The sequence below is a fragment of the Tetrahymena thermophila genome (assembly GCF_000189635.1).
Source record: "Tetrahymena thermophila SB210 genomic scaffold scf_8254749, whole genome shotgun sequence".
In the NCBI taxonomy this organism is placed as follows: Eukaryota; Ciliophora; class Oligohymenophorea; order Hymenostomatida; family Tetrahymenidae; genus Tetrahymena; species Tetrahymena thermophila.
Genome location: NW_002476509.1, coordinates 16,050 through 34,276, shown reverse-complemented (window position 1 = coordinate 34,276; position 18,227 = coordinate 16,050). Strand labels below are relative to the sequence as shown.

At 23.3% G+C, this 18,227-nt stretch overlaps 3 protein-coding genes across 3 annotated transcripts; all 3 read left to right on the top strand. All coding sequences in view use genetic code 6, as the record gives it.

Moving 5' to 3' along the window:
* Positions 1-424: 424 nt before the first annotated feature.
* TTHERM_01094830 (hypothetical protein) lies at positions 425-6,408 on the top strand (the record flags this gene model as incomplete). Its single annotated transcript, XM_001010915.2, has 5 exons — positions 425-2,443; positions 2,509-4,183; positions 4,450-5,181; positions 5,382-5,681; positions 5,747-6,408. 5 exons carry the CDS (start codon positions 425-427, stop codon positions 6,406-6,408), a joined length of 5,388 nt encoding a protein of 1,795 aa, XP_001010915.2.
* A 1,218-nt stretch (positions 6,409-7,626) lies between these two features.
* On the top strand, positions 7,627-12,287 carry TTHERM_001094821 (hypothetical protein; the record flags this gene model as incomplete). The annotated part of the gene is made up of 8 exons (XM_012796298.1): positions 7,627-9,134; positions 9,377-9,482; positions 9,529-9,768; positions 9,865-10,140; positions 10,197-10,646; positions 10,702-11,496; positions 11,548-11,628; positions 11,679-12,287. 8 exons carry the CDS (start codon positions 7,627-7,629, stop codon positions 12,285-12,287), a joined length of 4,065 nt encoding a protein of 1,354 aa, XP_012651752.1.
* A 2,842-nt stretch (positions 12,288-15,129) lies between these two features.
* On the top strand, positions 15,130-18,115 carry TTHERM_01094820 (hypothetical protein; the record flags this gene model as incomplete). Its single annotated transcript, XM_001010914.3, has 4 exons — positions 15,130-15,273; positions 15,439-15,534; positions 15,639-15,914; positions 16,037-18,115. Exons 1-4 carry the CDS (start codon positions 15,202-15,204, stop codon positions 18,113-18,115), a joined length of 2,523 nt encoding a protein of 840 aa, XP_001010914.2. The 5' UTR covers positions 15,130-15,201.
* Between the last annotated feature and the right edge of the window lie 112 nt (positions 18,116-18,227).

Sequence of the window (18,227 nt, the reverse complement as noted above, 5' to 3'; positions counted from 1 at the left end):
ACATTCGGAAGTTGGAATGACTGAATACATGGTTTTGGCTTCAATTTAGTTATTATATTTGGAATAAACATTAATACATTGGTTAAAATTCTCTAAAATAGAATCTTACGAAAATATAAAAATAAATTTTAGCCACTTACTTAACTTTTTATAAACCAATTAGAAAATAAATAAAAAAAACACAAAATTTTTGTATTAATTTAATCTCATAAATTAATTAAAAATTGTTAAGAGACAGTAAAAATCAATTTCTTTATCTTTTTTTAATAAGTTAGCTAGTTAGTTAGTTTGTTTGTTTGTTTGTAGTTTAGCTATAAGTGTTAAAGTAGGAAGATTGGCTCATAATTAATAAATAAATATCTACATTAAAATATTTATTTTTTAAAGTAATTATAATAAAAATTTTATCACTTCACTTTATAGTATGTCTTTTAAAGATCTCTCACCTGTTAAGGGAAAATTCTACCCACAGAGCTTTAATGCAGGATTATTTTCTGCAAACACTTTTATTGAGTAAGTAGAATCTAATGATAATAGTAGGCAAGTATAAAAGCAAAACTAAATAAATAGTATAAATATAAGCTAACTCCCTCAAATTGATAGCTCTCGATAAAAGAAATTAGCTTAAAAGTAAACTATTCCAAGTTCAATCCTTGAAGAGTTATATTAAAAAAGGTAGCATGTAAATCCTAACAAATAATTAGTAGAACGTCGTCGAAATTCGATAGAAAAAGTTAATTACACCACTCATTATTACAGTACTAAGTCATTTATGCATTAGACTCCAGCTTAAAAGCAAAGTTCACTAAATACAATAAATCAAAGTCCTTAGGTTAATGCAAATAAGAATCTATAGCATTCTATTTTGATTGGATAAAATAACAACAATAATACTTTTAACAATTTGCATAATTCACAAATCGGATTCTAATCAAATATAAGAAACGAAAATGATCATATGAGCAATAGTCTTCTTGATTATAATAAAAGGGGATTTTCGTAAAAACCTAGTAACATATCCTAAATTTCAGAGGCAGAATTTAAGAATAATAGTGATGGTAAATCATTTACAAATGTCTCTTAGATGATTAATAATTAGAAAGCCCCAATTTTGTAAAGAAACACTGATGATATTATTGGTCTAAAAAAAGTTGAATTTAAAGACAGTATCTCTGAAAAGCTTTTCAAAAAAGATAAATAAATTAACATTGAGACTGATTTGTAGAAGATTAGAAGCAATATTTAATTATCTAATGAAGGAAAGCATAATTCCTCAGCAAGAGAGCTTAAGGTAAGTATTTCAGTAAATCATACGCCTTTAAGCAATAATATAAATAAAGTGGTGATAATGAGTAATAAGAATAATATACAGTCTGCTTCAAGAGATTAAAATAAAGATAATGGCTTATTAAAATAATAAAGATCATTTAAGAGAAATTTTACTGATTTTTTGGATTAAAGCAGCGAATTTGTTAAATCTCCTTTGCAAGTGAGAGGTAATTCAGAATTTAGATCGCCATCTATTATTTCACCAGTAAATGTTACAAAAAATGAGTAGCTATCTAAAAGAAATTCTTATATTACTCAATGCATCAAAGACGATATAAAGAAGGAGATTCTCTCAAAAAGTGAATTGAGAGATATCTTAAATCACATTTAGAAAGACTTTAGTTATATTAAAAATTCATAAAACGGAATGAAAAAAGGAGGTGAAAGAAAAGATGTTATTGAGCTATCTTAATTATTCGATTAAATGACTCTTTAATTGCTTGAAAAAGAAAATTTTACTTTAGAATCCTTTTTTGAAGAATTTGAAATTATCTACAATGGATGCTTAGGAGAAATTTCAAGGCAAGTAAGCAACGATTGTTTTGAAAGAGGTCAATTGCTAGAAAAGCTGTGGAAGATTATTTTATTTATTACTAAGGATTTCATCAAAAAGGCAACCTAGAAATACAAAGCTACTGAACTGCTTAACTTACAAGAATATGGAAGAATCCATCAATCTTATTAAAGTTAAATTTAGTCTTATCAGAAAGCCAGCTAAGATCAATAAATTGTTATTGAACAAAAGGATGTTTTAATAAGAAAACTATATCAACAAAAAGAGTCTATCAAAAAGAAATACAAAAAATATGAATTAATGCACGCAGTGTTGTATGAAGATTTTGAGTTTCTTGAGAGATATTTAGATAAATTTAACTTCCAAACTTTACAGATGAAGTAAAGAATTTCAGCTTTAGAAGCACAAGAGAGATTGTATATAAAAGACTCAGATCCTAAATTGAAAATAAAAGAAGAAATAAACAAAATTGCACAAAATCTAAGTGATTAATTTATTTTACAACTAGAAGATTAGAAAAATACACTTATTGAGCTTTATGAAATCAGAAAATCTGCAAGAGAAAAACTTTAAGTTGTAGAAAAAAACCTTGATTTTGAAGTAATTTTAATTTTAAAAATAATTAATTTATTTATTTATTTATCAACGTATTTTTTTTTTGATAGTTTAAAAATGGGAAATTAGAAAAAAAAGGTCATTTGGATATCCATGTTGCAGATGCTGAAGATATTTAGTTAGATGACAATTATGGATAAATACAAATGAATGATCAAGAGACCTCAACTGAAGATTTGATTACCATGGTAGAAACATGTACAGATTCTTCAGATTTATTCAAAAAAGAATCTAAAAGTACAAACACTTGGATTTAAACATCAGAAACAGAAGTTTAAGCTACATCTACTACAAAAGAAATAAGCACTTAAGCTGACATAAAGAAAATAATTGGAGAAAATGGCAAATAGTCAGGAAAAAAAGTTAGTGAATCAATACAAGATATAATGAGTGAATTTGATGAAATTAAACTTCCTATTGATTAATTAAAGAATAAGAACTATAAATTAAATTAATTGTTAGAATTCGAGTTCTAAAAATGGACATCTTAAAATAAAGATATTGTTTTAGCCTTTTAATCTAAAGATGAATACACGCCTAACGATTATTAATATTTACTTAATTACTTAGAGCAAAATGCAGTGAAATCTAAGCAGTTTATTACAGAATCTATGAATGCTCTCCAGCATGAACAACAAGCAAGTCTATAGTATAAAATTGAAACATTTGAAACGCGATTAGATAACTAAATTGTTTAAGAAAAAATGAATTTTTAAACTTAAACTTTAAAGAAGATCATACCCAAGTACAACGAACTTAAGAAAGAAAATAACACTCTGAGCTAGTTTTAGGTTTAAACCTTATTGCAAACAAGTTAGAATTAAAACAAAAATTTAAGTGGAAGAAGAGTTTCACATACTCCATATTAATAGTTTGGCAAACAATCAAGTAGTATAACTTACTTAGAGCCATATACTGACTCTCCTGATCGTAAACCTTCAAAGAAGTAAATTGAATCAATGACTTCTCTAAATGTCGGTTTTGTAAGAAACACAAAACGTCACAGCACTCTAAAATAAAATGAGTAATCATCACCTTTAAAATAAAGTGGATCAATGCTATTTAAGCAAAAAAGTTAAACAAATATAAGTAGTTCCTCAATTCAAAGTTAGAATGCTACAAATAAGAAAATAGAAGTAGTAAATTAACAAGCTATAAACAAGATGAAAAATGCAATTTAAAAAATAAACGAAGAATATCAGATTAATCAAAACCATCAAAATGAAATAGTTAGTATTGCTTCCATAACTGATCAAGTAATTGCTTAAAAGTCTGTTCCAAGTCAGATAATATCTGATAATGAGTAAAATAATATGTTAGACAAATCTAATAATGAAGATTTAAATGGGTCAATCAATTAAGATGGATTCTATCAAAATGATAAATATACTAAATAAATAAATTCCCTAGAAAATAAATAAAACAAATCTTCATCCCTTCACTAATCTGTTTAATCCAACTCTGAAGAAAGAACTCAAATAGAAAAACCTATTGACATATCTATTGATGCTAACTTAGCAGCAGCATCTAAAAATTCTTCTTTAAATGAGTTTTAAATCGATGAACAATTAAATTCAATTGATAACACTAAAAATAATTAAATAAAATTATTTTTAATTCCGCCAAATAACTTAAATAGTAATTTACCTAACATACAAGAACAACCAGAACCAGACGAAGCTATTACTACTCCTATCAATAAACTTAACCCAAACACTCAATCAAGTAACTAACACTTTTGCTATTAATTTTCATTTCATAAAATTATAATTTTTTTAATTTTCTAATTAAAATTTGAAGCAAATTATAATAAAAATTTCAAATCCTCAATATTTCCTATTGTAAAAACTTCATTTAAAAGTTTTTGAGAAGAGATTTAAATATATAAAAATTACCTTAAGATAATTGTTTAAATTTTTATTTATAAAGATAAATATTTTTAATGGAAAATAAGATTAAATAAATTAAAAATTATATTTTTTAAAAAACAGAAAAATAGTTATTTACCAGCGAAAGCTCAAAAAAATTAGTAGATCAACAAGAAGATAAATCTAAAACTGTAATCTAGGATTAAAATACCTTATAAAATATGGAAGAAGATGAGAAGTTGAATTAAAATTAATAGGCGAACAATAAGCAGAAATAAAAATTACCTAATTAAAATTCTTTACAATATAAAAAGTAGCTAACAATATCAAACCAATAAAATAATGAAGCAAATATTGGTAGTGATTTATCAAGTGATAGTGATGATGGAAGAGATAAACCATATGTTACTAATAAAGAATAAATTTAAGATTAAATGTATGATAAAAAATATTTAGATGAAGCTTCAGTTGAAGAGGTCCTTCGTGAACATGCCGAAAATGATGAATTCGAAATAGCTTTAAAAAATTTAGATTCTAGTGTCAACACAGTTTAACCAAATCCAAACATTCACTCAAGAATGAGAATTCATGTCTCAAATAGTAAATTTACAGATATGGCAACTGAATACTTGATAAAATCTTTTAAGGAAATAAAAAAAAAGAAAAATTCAAATCTTTTCTTTAAATTAACTCAAATATTAAAAATAATTTTCACAATTCTTTCAGATATCAACAAAGGCAATCCTTTTACTCCCCATAGCCCTACTAATAAGTATAGTAATCCAAATCCAACTAAATACCATTTAATCAATCATTTCCATATTCATCTCTTTGAAAATCTTATGACATCATATGGTAATAAATTCATTTTTAAATTTAAATTTAGATTATGTTAATTTTTCTTTCTCAATAATACTAAAAATAAAAAATAATTTGTTTTACTGAAAATAAAAATTTACAAAAATAAATAGAAATTATTTTCTTATCTTTAAAAATAACCAAAAACAATATAATTTTTTAGTTTTAATTGTGCTTTTTTGTATTAAAATAAATAGGTACTGGCTAGATGATGTTTAAAAAATTTTTTAGAATTATAAATGGAATTTTCAAGTATAAAAAGCATCCTAGGATAAACTTGGTTTCTAAATTCCTCACTGGTGAGTATGATTTAAGTGATTTCTAACTATTTGTGAAACTTTGTATTTATTTGTATCCTGAACTTTAGACCAGCGAAGATAAAATATTGATAAGCTAATCTAAGTGCAATGAGGCATTAAATCATTTCTTGTATTAAAATTTAAATCAAAAGTAAATTGAAAATATTGAGAAATATGTAAATAAAATAAAAATAAAAGGTAAAAACAAATTTATTTGGTTTTCAAATTTTCTTACTTATAAAATATTTTTTTAATTTATAAAGGAGCTTAAAAGAATCAATTTGTTTTTGATTTGGATTAAATTTTAGAGCTAATCATGGAAAATTTCATTAATGAAGTAAAAACTATTAAAAATGAAGAATACAAAGACTTATATTATAGTTAGGACACTGATAAAAAAGATTATTTTAACTTCGAAAGTTTTAAAATAGTTTTAGAAAATATTCAGGGATAAAATTCAGTTGCTGTTTCTAACTTATTTTATAAAGAAAGTGACAAAATTTTAGATGGAGAAAATTTACTTAGTTTAAATAGATTTAGTACATTATGTAGATAAAATAAAATACTTTCACAAAATATTTAATCTAAATATTTAAGTTAACCATCAAATGATTTCATCAGTGAACTTTAAAAGATTTGGTAAGATGAACAATACAACATAAAGTTAAGACTAATTAAGGTCAAAAAATATGATATTAAAAGAAGAAAAATGCTAAATGAAATAGACATCTTTTTGAATGATAGTAATAAGTCTCGCCATTCAGCTAGGACAATTCATTTCATATTTAAATTATTGCAATAAGAGTCAAAAGAGTTGCTTGTAGAAGAGCAATTAAAATAATTAATTCCATAATAATTTTTAATTATTTCTAACAAATATCTTAACACTATAAAAACTCGCTTTAATTAAAACTAAATTGAGTGATTGATCAATAGATACTCTTTTTAATTAATTAATTATATAAAATTCTAATTATTTATCTTTTTTTTGTTGCATAACTAACATATGTATTTCTTAATAATTTAAAAATAAATTATTCTTATAGCAATTTCCATTCTACTTATTATGTATTAAAAATAAAAGAAATCTTAATATCTAATTTAAAAAAATTAAAATTAAACAAAAAATGCTTTATGATTTTTATTTTTTCATGTTTTTTTCATCTAAAAAAATTTACATTTTAGATTGCTTAAAATTAAGTGGAATTTCTACTTCAAATTAATTAATTCAAATAATATTATAAAAAATAATCTATTTAAATTCATATTTTTATTTTGTGATTAAGTTAAATTTGTGAAAAACTTTCAAAAATTAATGACAGAGACATTTTTAAAATTAAATCAATTTAGTTTTTAAAATAATTTATTTAATTTAACTATTTTTTATTTCAAAATTATAAATTTTACTTTATTTTTTTAAAATAAGATTTTAGAGTAAAAATTTAAAAAATATTCTTTTATTTTGTTATCTAATTTACTAAAAGCTTATTTATGAATTAAGATCTTGAATCTTAGCATCCACAAGAATTTCAATCATGGTATTTATAGTTAAGAAGACTTATATATTCTAGTAATTCTAAACTAAAACTTTTATGTGTTTTGAAAACAATTTACTTTTTTTTAAAAGCTTTAAATATAAATTACTTATTAAAAAAAAATTATTTATAATTACGATCTAGCACTAACATATTTATAGAATAATTTCATAAAATATAGTAAACTTTTGATACATTACTATGGGAGATTAAAAAATATAATAACGTACTTTAAAATGTTTAGCTAAAATATGTCTTTACTTTTTATTAGTGGTATGAGAAATTTGATAATTTTTAAAATTAATTGAACATTAAAAAAATTCAAATATATAATGATAACAAAAATATTTTAATAAAATTTCAATTGCAATTCTATTAAATTATTCTTTACAGATATTAAACATATAAAAGTTTGTTTGGCATTTCATTTGAAAACTCTACTCAATTAGTTTTCAAAATAACAATTATATAATACTCAATTTAGCTAGTAAGAATGAACTTATATAACAACAACAACAAAAAAGTAATATTTAAGATTAATTAGGTGATTCTCATTTGAAAATAATTAAAAAAAATTACATTAATTCTACTTTTAATTAAAATAAATAATGAGCCAATAGAAAAAAGTATCTGAAAAGATTAGTACTTTAACAGCGCGATAATTCATCAGCGATTTTAGAAAGAAAAACAGTAATTGTAGATTATCATTTGATAGCTAGGAGCTGAGAAAAACATAACCTATAAAAGTTAGTAGATTAAAATCTACTAACATCGAACAAGGGGATTAAAATAGTATTTTAAATGATTATTCAAGTATAGAAGCTATTTCTTAAAATCATATGAGGTTTAGCAAACAGACAAAAGAAAGAAAGAATTCTTAGTACTAAAGCACTTTTTTTGATTCTTCAAGTATAAAAGAGTATTTAAATCAAAACCAATTTGGAACATCTCAAAGTAGAACAATAACTAATTAGAACATTGACATTTTAAAATTTTTAAAAATAGACTCGATGAACACAACTTTACAGAATAGTGGATAACTATCGATTCAAAAATCTGAAAGTGCAAGATTCTAATAAAGTGGATAGTTTTTATTTACATAATATAATAGTAATACCTTTCGTGAAGATTCAATTTTAGACGGTGTTAAGAGAAGACAATCTTAATCGATTTAGCCAAATAATAGTAGCATTCTAAGAGATTTACATTAGAAATCCAACTCACATTCTTAATAAAATTTTTAAAAAGATGAATATTATTAAACTTACAATTCAGAAAATGCTAAGTAATCATGTCCTAACTAATCCCCTTTAAATAAAGGAAATATCATCACTTTTGCAGTAGGTAAAAATAACCAAGATGAATCAAGTAGTTAGATTCTAAAATCTAAAGACGTGGAGAAAATAATCTAATTGAGATAGTAAGGTATAAAATTAAAGAAGAAAGAGAACTTTTATATGCAGCTTATCTCTAATGATGAAATAGCTCTACCAAAGTATGAAAAAGAATTTCCTTCAATAAGAAGAGAAAAATATCTTGAAAGTTTAAAATAAGAATAAAAAAACTAATTTTCAGGTTAAAAAAACCCTTTTTTAATTTAGCTAGAAGATGGCTCTATTTTAGACATAGAAAAAGTTAAAAATATGACCGATAGCTTGCAAAAATCTCATCGATTGGTTTATCATAATTCATAAAATAGCTAATTTAAAAAACCTGATGAGAGAAAGGACACAAAGATTTTATCTGAGTGGCTTGACAATATGATAAATAAAGTTTATAATGAATAAATAACTTCTTATTATGATTTCTATGAAAAATTTGAGTTGATTTTCGATGGAATAATTAGTGAAATATCTCGCCAATTGAAATCAACATGCTCTGAAAGAGCTTAGCTGCTAACTAAAGTTTGGAGCATTTATTCAACAGTAATAAGCGAATTCTTCTAAAAAACTTAACAAACTAACATAAAAATTGAATCAGAAAATTTTAAAAGAGTAAACAATGTACATAAAATGTATCTTAATGATATAGTTGTGTAGAACTAGCAGATCAAAGAGTTATATGAAAAGTTAGAAACAAAAGAAAACTACATGAATAAGCTGAGGTCTGAAAATAGGTATGTATTATTTTAATAAATTTTTTCAATTTTAAAGTTCTTCAAATAACTTATTCCAATCAACTTTTAAGAAAATAATTAAACATCTTTTTAAGTTTTTGAATTACTTGCTTATTTTGTTAATCTCAAACACAATTTTTAAACTGTTTTCAATTATTTTAAATTTAGTTAATTTTAAAAATTAATTTATTAATTCTCATTAATAAACAATAAATTATAAAATTGTTAAAATATTAAATTAGATATTTGAGAAAGAAGTGGCAGAAGTTAGAAAAGGGAAATGAGTATTAATAGTAGCATTTAGAATAATATATGTAGATGTATGAAGATGTTGTCAAAGAAAATTAAGTAAATAAAATTTTCAATTTTTTATTCTAGTTTTTCTTTTTTTAAGGGATTAAAAATGAGAATAGAAGGGATTATGTTTACATAATAAAACGATTACCTAGATTAGTTTAGTCGAAATGATATCTAAGATAGGTTCCAAGATGAAATAGAAAAAATTAGAACAAAATTATTTGAATACTTTAGTAATCTTTACGATGAGTAAAAATCTAAATTAATGGAAGCATATCAGCTCAGATAAAATTTGAAAGAAAAGGAAATTCTTTTAGCTCAAAAAATTGAAGAGGAGGTTGATTTTTTTTAAATATGAATTTAAATTAAATAAATTGGATTTAAGATAAATAATATATTTTTATTGATTTACTTCTGTTTTGATTTATTTTAGGACGAAGAGTACTAAAAAAACTTAAAAAATAAACTTAAAATGGACTAAGAATCTGTTGATGATAATATTTTAGACAATAAATGCGTAGATACCTCAGATTTATTTAAAACTGATAGTAAATGTGTGGATACTTCATCGCTTGTAAAATATGAAAATGCAGAAATCTAAGCTACTCCTGCCCCAATTAAGCAAGTGTCCGTTTAAATATAAGTTGCACCGAAAATAGTGAGTAGAGAGATTTAGGCAGATATTAGAACATTAATTACAAATAATGAAGTAATTTAAAATCATAAAGAAATCAATTAAAATTTATTTGATTATTTTAAAATTAGAGTTTAAGTTTATAAGATCAGCAGTAGATTCAGTTAATTAATGAAAATTTTATAGGCTTCATTTAAAACTAATTTTATTTAAACTATAGCAAACTAGAAAAATAAAATGATTTAAATCTTATTTAATTAGATTTTTTAAAATTTAAAGAAGGTTGTTAATAAATTTTATCTAAGATACCACTTAAATAAGAATACAGCTAACAAGACTCTAATAATATTGCTGATTATATTGATGGCAATATTTCAAAAATTTACAAATTTATCACTTCAATTTTTGCTACAAAAAATGCTCAAACAAAAATTTCAAAAAATTTATAAATTGGTGTTAAACAAAATCATATGGAAATTTTAGTGAATGCAAATAGAGTTGTCTTATATCACATGTATTAGAAATTTATTAAATAAAATGTTTAGAATTATATATAAAATGATACCAGTTCTGAATAAAATGTAAGGTTTTCTTTGAAAATATATTAAATAAACATATTTTCCTTAATATTATTAGGATGATTTTTTCAAAAATATCTCAAAAAAAGTAAGTGTGACATCTTTTAATAATTTGGAAATGGATAAAATAATCAAATCACCTTCAAATTTATCAGATTCTTTGTCACATTAAAAGAGCTCTTTTTACAAACTTCAGAGAGCATCCAAAAATTTAATAGTTGGTTTTTAGTTTTTAAAAGAAGCTTCAATTAAAAAAGGATAAGAAAAAGAAGAAAAAATTGATAATTATCACAAATACTAACAAATAGCATAGGATTTTGAAAATAAATACTAACAAATAGCTTAAGATTTTGAAAATAAATAAGAGATATAAAAGAAAAACTCGTTAATTTATGAAAAAAAAGATGAGAAGTTAATTCAATTAAATAAAATTGAAAAATCATTTATTTAAGAAAGTAATACCTCAAACATAAAATTAAGCAGCTTTTAAAATAAAATTGTAAATACAAAGAATAAAGAAGAATTATCAGAATCAGATTAATCAGATAGCGAGAGTGAGAGTGAGAGTGAGAAATCATCAAGCGGGAGTAGTCAAAGTGATGAAAGTAATGAATCTTCTGAAATCTAAAAAAAATCTAGTCATATTATTTTGACTGAAATCAATTTAAAAAGTTAAAAAAATTTATAAATATAAAATTAAAATACGTAAAACTAGTCTTTTTTTTAGTTTATAACTAATTAAGAAGAATAAAAGGGTGAAGCGAATAATTTAAATATGAACTTTACTTAAAATTAGAAAAAAGAGTCTATTTCGCTTAGTCCAATAAAATTGGATAAGAAAAACACAGTTGATGTAATTATTATTCTATTAAATTAAAATTTGCAATTATTTTTTATAATAAAGAAAAATAACGAGTCTTCTTAGTTTGAATAGCTAAGTATTTCTAAAAATATCTCAAGAATAAAAGAAGAAGAAGAATTCTATGTAATTTTCACATTTATAGTGAGTATTTTAGTTAAATTTATTTTTTTAAGGTAAAAAGAAGGTCTAGTGTACTGTCTTAAATAATAGATAATGCTAGAGTTTCATTAACCTTAGATATTAGGAATAAAACATCTTCATTTTCACAGGAATAAACTCCAAAAAAAATACCTGAAATTTAAATTAACAACGAAGACGAGGATATTTAATTATCAAAAAGTTCTCCAAAAGCTCTAAAAATTACAAATCAAAAAAATTAAGCTAACGAAAAAATATCAACTTAGCAACTCCTTAGAGAGTTAAAACTAATTACTCCTGTTGAAAACATTTTTAAGAGACTTAGGGTCTCTATAAATTCTAATAAAATTACAAGATAATCTACTAGAATAATAGAAAAAGTCATTTAAAAAATAAATAAAAAACCAAATCAAGCCTTAGACCTGAAAGAATAAAAGATTAATAATATTCTTAAAGTATTTGGAAATATTATGGTTGAGTTAATGAAATATCTTAAAAAAAATACAAACAACACCTTCCCATTTTTTCATGCCTTCTCATTTGATTATTTCATCAATAACTATGGTAATTAACTTATACAAATCAATTTAAATTAATTTCTTTTAAAATTAATTTTATCTTTTAGATTGAGAAAAATGCATTGAAATAATTTAATAAATTGTTTTATTATTATTTCAATATTTATCAAAGAAAATCTTTTTATTCAAAGATTTATTGAAAAAATTTTATTTTGTTAAAAGATTTTTTTTAATTTATTTTAAAGAAAAAAAAATAATGAAAATATTTTTTTATTTTTTGGATAAAAATTGCTCTTGCAACAAAGTTGTTTTAATAAACATGATAAATTATTTAGGTTACAGCTAATCTACTGAGAAGAGATTCAAAGAAACAGTTTATTGTTGTTATTAGCTAAAAAATTCTCACACAAGAGTAAATATGTTTTTCAATCTGCTGGTTGGAGAGATAGATTATATTGATTATAAATTTTTATTGGAGTTAATTTAGAAGATAGATGATTCTAATTAGAATGGAGCTGGTGTTTTTTAAAATACAGGAGAAAAAATATTTATAGGATGGTCAAAAGTTTATGAATTTTTTATGTCGTGCTTTGCTTAAGTAATACCTTTAAAATAGTATTAAGCTTATGACAGGCAAATACAACAAATGAAAAATAAAACTTTTTAAACAAACAAAGTTATGATAAATGCTGACGAAGCTATTAATTTTATGATGAAAATATATACTTAGGAAGTTAAGCAAAACTTTTGTTAAAATTATTTTGATTTATATTTTATTGCAGATATTTATGATATAAATTTCATGACTTTAGATTAGTTTTTCTTTATATATTACTCTATTGAACCTTTGGAAGATTAATTAAATAAAGAGGAACTGACCTAAATATTTATGCAAGAGCATGATTTGCAATTTTCGATTGCTAATTCTAATAAATTTTATGGGATTTTTGACGAGTCAGTCGCATTTCTTTAAAAGTTTACACATCTATAATTGATAGAGTATGGAATATAAAAGGATTTTATTTATGGAATGTCTATTTTTAGATTTTGTTAAATCTGCATAGATTATGACTTTCTCTCATTAAAAAAATAGTAAAAATTTATAGGACACTCAATAGAAGCATAAGTTGGGCTATTAAAACAAGAGTTTGATGGTAGAATATAGTAGATATAAAGAAGGTTTATCGAATCTTCAAAATATAATATCCTTTATCATCTTCAGATAAAAGCTTTAAAGAAATATCTTCAATTAGATGATGAATTGTATACTCACAGTGATTTTTTGTTTGAAGATAAATTGTTAGAAAATAATAAATAGGCTATAATTAATTACAAGCTATTAGAATATGCGTCTTCTTAGCATTATACAGACTACATAATTGAAAAAGATCTTTTAATAAGCCCTTTCAAACTATTATAATAAGTTTTCTTTAAAATTAACAAAAAATTAAAAAATTAAATTAAAAATGTTAATTAAAAATGAAAATTAATTGAAGATTATTTATTTATTTCATGTTAATAGCTATAAAAGAACTCATATTTACTTAATTAAATATTTATTTAAATTAAAATAAATAAATACACTATCATTAAATTTAAAAAAATTCTAAGAAATTCAGCTTCTGTCTATTAAGTACTCTTAATAATAAAAAAATTTTTTACTTTTTACATCAAAATTAATTAAATAACGTATTATTTTTATCAAATTATATTGATTGATTCTTAAATTTCATTTAAAAGTAAAATTATGCATTTTAAAAATACATTAAAATATATTTTATTATTTATTGATTATTTTAAATAGAAACATATATATAACTTAATATATAAAAAAGAGTTTAAGATTTTATATTTTGAACTTTTAAATTATAAAATTAAAAAGAATAAAAATACTATCTATCTATCTATCTATCTATCTATCTATCTATCTATCTATTTATCTATTTATTTTATTTTTTGATTTTATAAGCTATTTTTTTAATATTTTTAATTGATTTAAAAATTTAATCATTTCTTTTTTTATATTCATATTATTAATAGGGAGATTAATTTTATTTTTTTAATTAAATTCTTGTATGAAGAATTAATAGAAATAATCATTTCAAGATAAATTATTTAATTGCTGCTTGAAAATAATGAGTTACATTTTCTAAACTAAAATATTTTTCTAAATCGATTTTTATTTTTATTAATTTTATATTTTGAATTTTATAATAAATAAGTTATTTTAAAAAATATAAAATGTATTATTTTTATTTTAAATAATAAAAGTTAATTTTGTTAAAATAATGCTAAGCATTAAAATCAAATTAAACTTTTATATATTTTTTATGTTAATTATGTTCTATAAAAACGATTAGGAGATAAACATAAAAAGTGATAAAATATTATAATTTTTTATACATTTAATATTTTAAAATATCCAAAAATTTGATACAATTAGAGAAACAACCTAAAATATAATATTTTCTCTTTTTTATTTTAGTTTATTCTCTAATAAATATTACAGTAAAATTTTATTAACGTTTTTTATTATTTAAATACATCTTTATTTATCACTTCCTATACAATAATTACTGAGTATGAAGATTTTGAAATTAATATAGATTGCTTATATTTTCTTATTTATTAATGAAACAATTAAATTTCTATGGACTATTTTAAAAGGATGTGTTAATAAATACTTACAGAGTGAGTATTCTATTATTTTAATGTAAAATAAATAAACAAATATTATGCAATTTATCATATATTGATATAAATGTTGAAGGATTATCAAAATTTATTTTAAAAATTACTTAATTTTATTACACTATATGATGAAAAATGAATATGTATGCATTTTAAGAGGTGAATGTGTGAAACTAAAACAAATGTAATTTATAGTGAAAGTTTCTTTTGCAAAAAACTAGAAGAATAAATTTTTAGTACCCATTTATCAAAAAAATATTATTTATTTATTTATTTACTTTATTTAGCAGAATTTAACAAGAAACATATATTTCTTTCTGAAATTAAAAAGAAAGCGTGTATAAATAAAATGAACAAATTAAAGGATAAAAAAATATAGGATCAAGATAGCGAGGTTGAGGAGGATGACTAAGATTTTGATGTAGGCAGGCATTTAATTTATTTTTTTTGAATGATCAGGATATCAAACTGAACCAAAATTGGTTTTAATTCATTCTCTTTTCTACTTTTCTGTTTACATAGATTTACGATTAATTGTATTGAATAAATCTCATGAATTCTGAAATTATCATTTTTATGCAAAAAGCTTTCCTAGAAGATTTAGCAAAAATAGGCAGAAATAGAAGAGCTCAGCAAAAAAATAAGGTACATGGATCTTGATTTCAAGAAGAAGGAAATAGAGGTATAATTAGTTTTTCATCTTAATGAAAATTAGGGCAATTATTTATTTGCCAAAGTTGGCTTAAAGTATGATAAAATTTACTTTTTTACCATTTAATTTTAAAGATGAATGCATAGCTGGCAAATGAGAAATAGAGAGTAGAAGAATTATAAGATATCCTGTAGAAAAAATTAGCTGACATTAAGGAAAATAAGGAGGCCGACGAATTACAAAAACGATTAACAATAGTAGAAGATGAGTTATTTGAAAAGCAGTAAATTGCTCATGAAATGCTTCGTTAGTTAACAGATATGGAATAAGAAAATGAATATTTAAAGAGTGAAGTTGAGAGACTGTCGTCTTCTTCGCCATAAAAAAATTAAAATGAAGATATAGATGTGGTAAAAAAAATAAATTTATTTGTATTACTTTATGTTGTAATGAAATTAAAGCTTTAAGCTACTTTCTTTTTCAATAATGTAAGGAAGGCTCTATCTAAATTTAATTAATTATTTTTATTAAGGATAAAATAGTCAGTACATGCATGGAGTTGCAAAAACGTAATGATGAATTGTAAACTGAGGTAGAATAGATAAAGAGAGGAGCCATCGATACTATTGTCGAAAAGGAGAAAATAATTATTGAGCTATAGGAGTAACTAGATGGACTTACATATAATATGCAAAACATGGACTAAAATATGATGAATACAAACAATGAGATTCACCAAGAAGAGATTGAGTCTATCCGCAGGGAATATGATCAAAGAATACAGTTTTTAGAAGAAAGATGCATGGATTTAGCTTAGCGCCTTGAATAGGACTAACTTCAGCATGAAGAACAATTGATGAATTTAGAACAGCAAATCACAGAGAGAGTACTTGAAAATATGCAGTAACATATAGACAGTGCTAAGAGCGTTGAAGCTGATTTAATGCAGTAATTGCAAATTGTTGAAGAAAAGTTAAGAAATTAGGAAAAATATTTAAGTGATTCTTAAAAGTTACTATAAAATACACGCGAAGAGTTTAGAAAAGAGAGAGAACAGTATGAGGTTAAGATTCGCAACTTGACTAAGCAAGCTGAGTAATTAGATGAAGTTAGTCGTTAGTTAAAATAAGTTTCAAAGGAATTTGATGACTACCGTAAATAAACTGAAAGAGATAATACTGAGAAGTTAATCTCCTTAGAAAAGCTTCAGTAAAAAAGAGACGAACTGATGAAAGTCCAGATAAATTTAGATTCTGAAAATAAAAGGCTAAAAGAAAACTTGGAGAACAGTAAGTAGACAATAAGAAATTTGGAAGAATAGAATGACTAGCTTTAAGAAAAAATTGATGAAAGCTCACGTGATATTCATTACAGAATCAAAGAGATTACTGAAAGGTACGAAAAAGAAAAAACTGTTTTAGAATAGGAGCTTAGAAACTAAGGAGATCGTATTAGAAAATACTCATCTCATTCAAACAATGGCGCTATAAAATCTACACCTTCTTAGGAGATTCTTAGATAAGTTACACCTCAGTAAATAAGAAAAGATTCATAAAATTTGGAAAAGATTGAACATTTGCATTCATCTAATTAAGTTTAGTCCTTTAATTAAGAAGCTTAAGATGCTAACAGCAAAGAATCGTCCTCAAGAAAATCTAACGCTAGCGCTCCGAGAACCTCAAATCCAAAATAAACTCAACTAGGGTTCGAATTCGAAGATGAAGACTTCAGTATTGAGGAGGAAAAGACAGATAAACTTGAAAAAGCTAATTTAAACTCAGAATAAAATGGATATTAAGAAAAAAGCCAAGAAATTTTAGACTAAGACTTATCACCTAACAACTATGAGTCTTAAAATTCGATTGGAGATCTTCCAGAGCAAAAATTATCAATTTAATCTTCTTCTAGCAATTAAAATCGCAGAAAGAAGGAGTCCTTTAATATAACTGAAGCATCTATAAATCCACTGTAGCCTTAGAGAAACAGCGCTAGAAACTAATTCAAAAAGTAATTTATGTTCCCCTAACAAAACCAAACCAACAATTCTCCTTAAAGAGATACTCTGACATACGATTAAATAGCAAGAGGCTATAACATAGAAAACATCAATATTTAAGATTTAGTAAACGAGAACATAGATTTGAAACTAAGAAACTAGAAGCTTGAATGCTCTATAAATGGACTTGAAGTAACTATTGAAAAGCTCTAGAATGAAGCTAAGCAAACTCTTAAATAGCTGCAAGAAGTTCGCAAAGAAAAAGTATTGACAAACAAAGAAGCAGATTTGATCAACGAGTTGAACTCCTTTAAAGCTCACTGCCACAGAGTTGAAACTTAGTTTGTTACTTAAAAATTGTAGCTTACAGAAGAGTTGCATTTCTATAAAGAAGAAGTGCGCGTATTGGAGAAAATAGCTAATGAAAATAGGGAGTAGATGCTTAAATTAAGTCAAGACAAAGACTACTTCCAGCAGAAATATACAAAACTCAAAAATATATTAAAATAACGCCGTACAGGAGGAAGTGTGGGAGGAAACTCTGTATTTGCAGATAATTATGAAGTCGGTGTGCAGCAATCATAAAAGAAAAAAACATTTTGGATATTTAAATGAAAGAAAAATCATAGATGAATTTAAATAATTTATCAAACAAACATCTTAAAATAAAAAAAATTTTAAATTTTAAAAATAAAATGATTATTTAAATAAATAAATAAAAATGTAT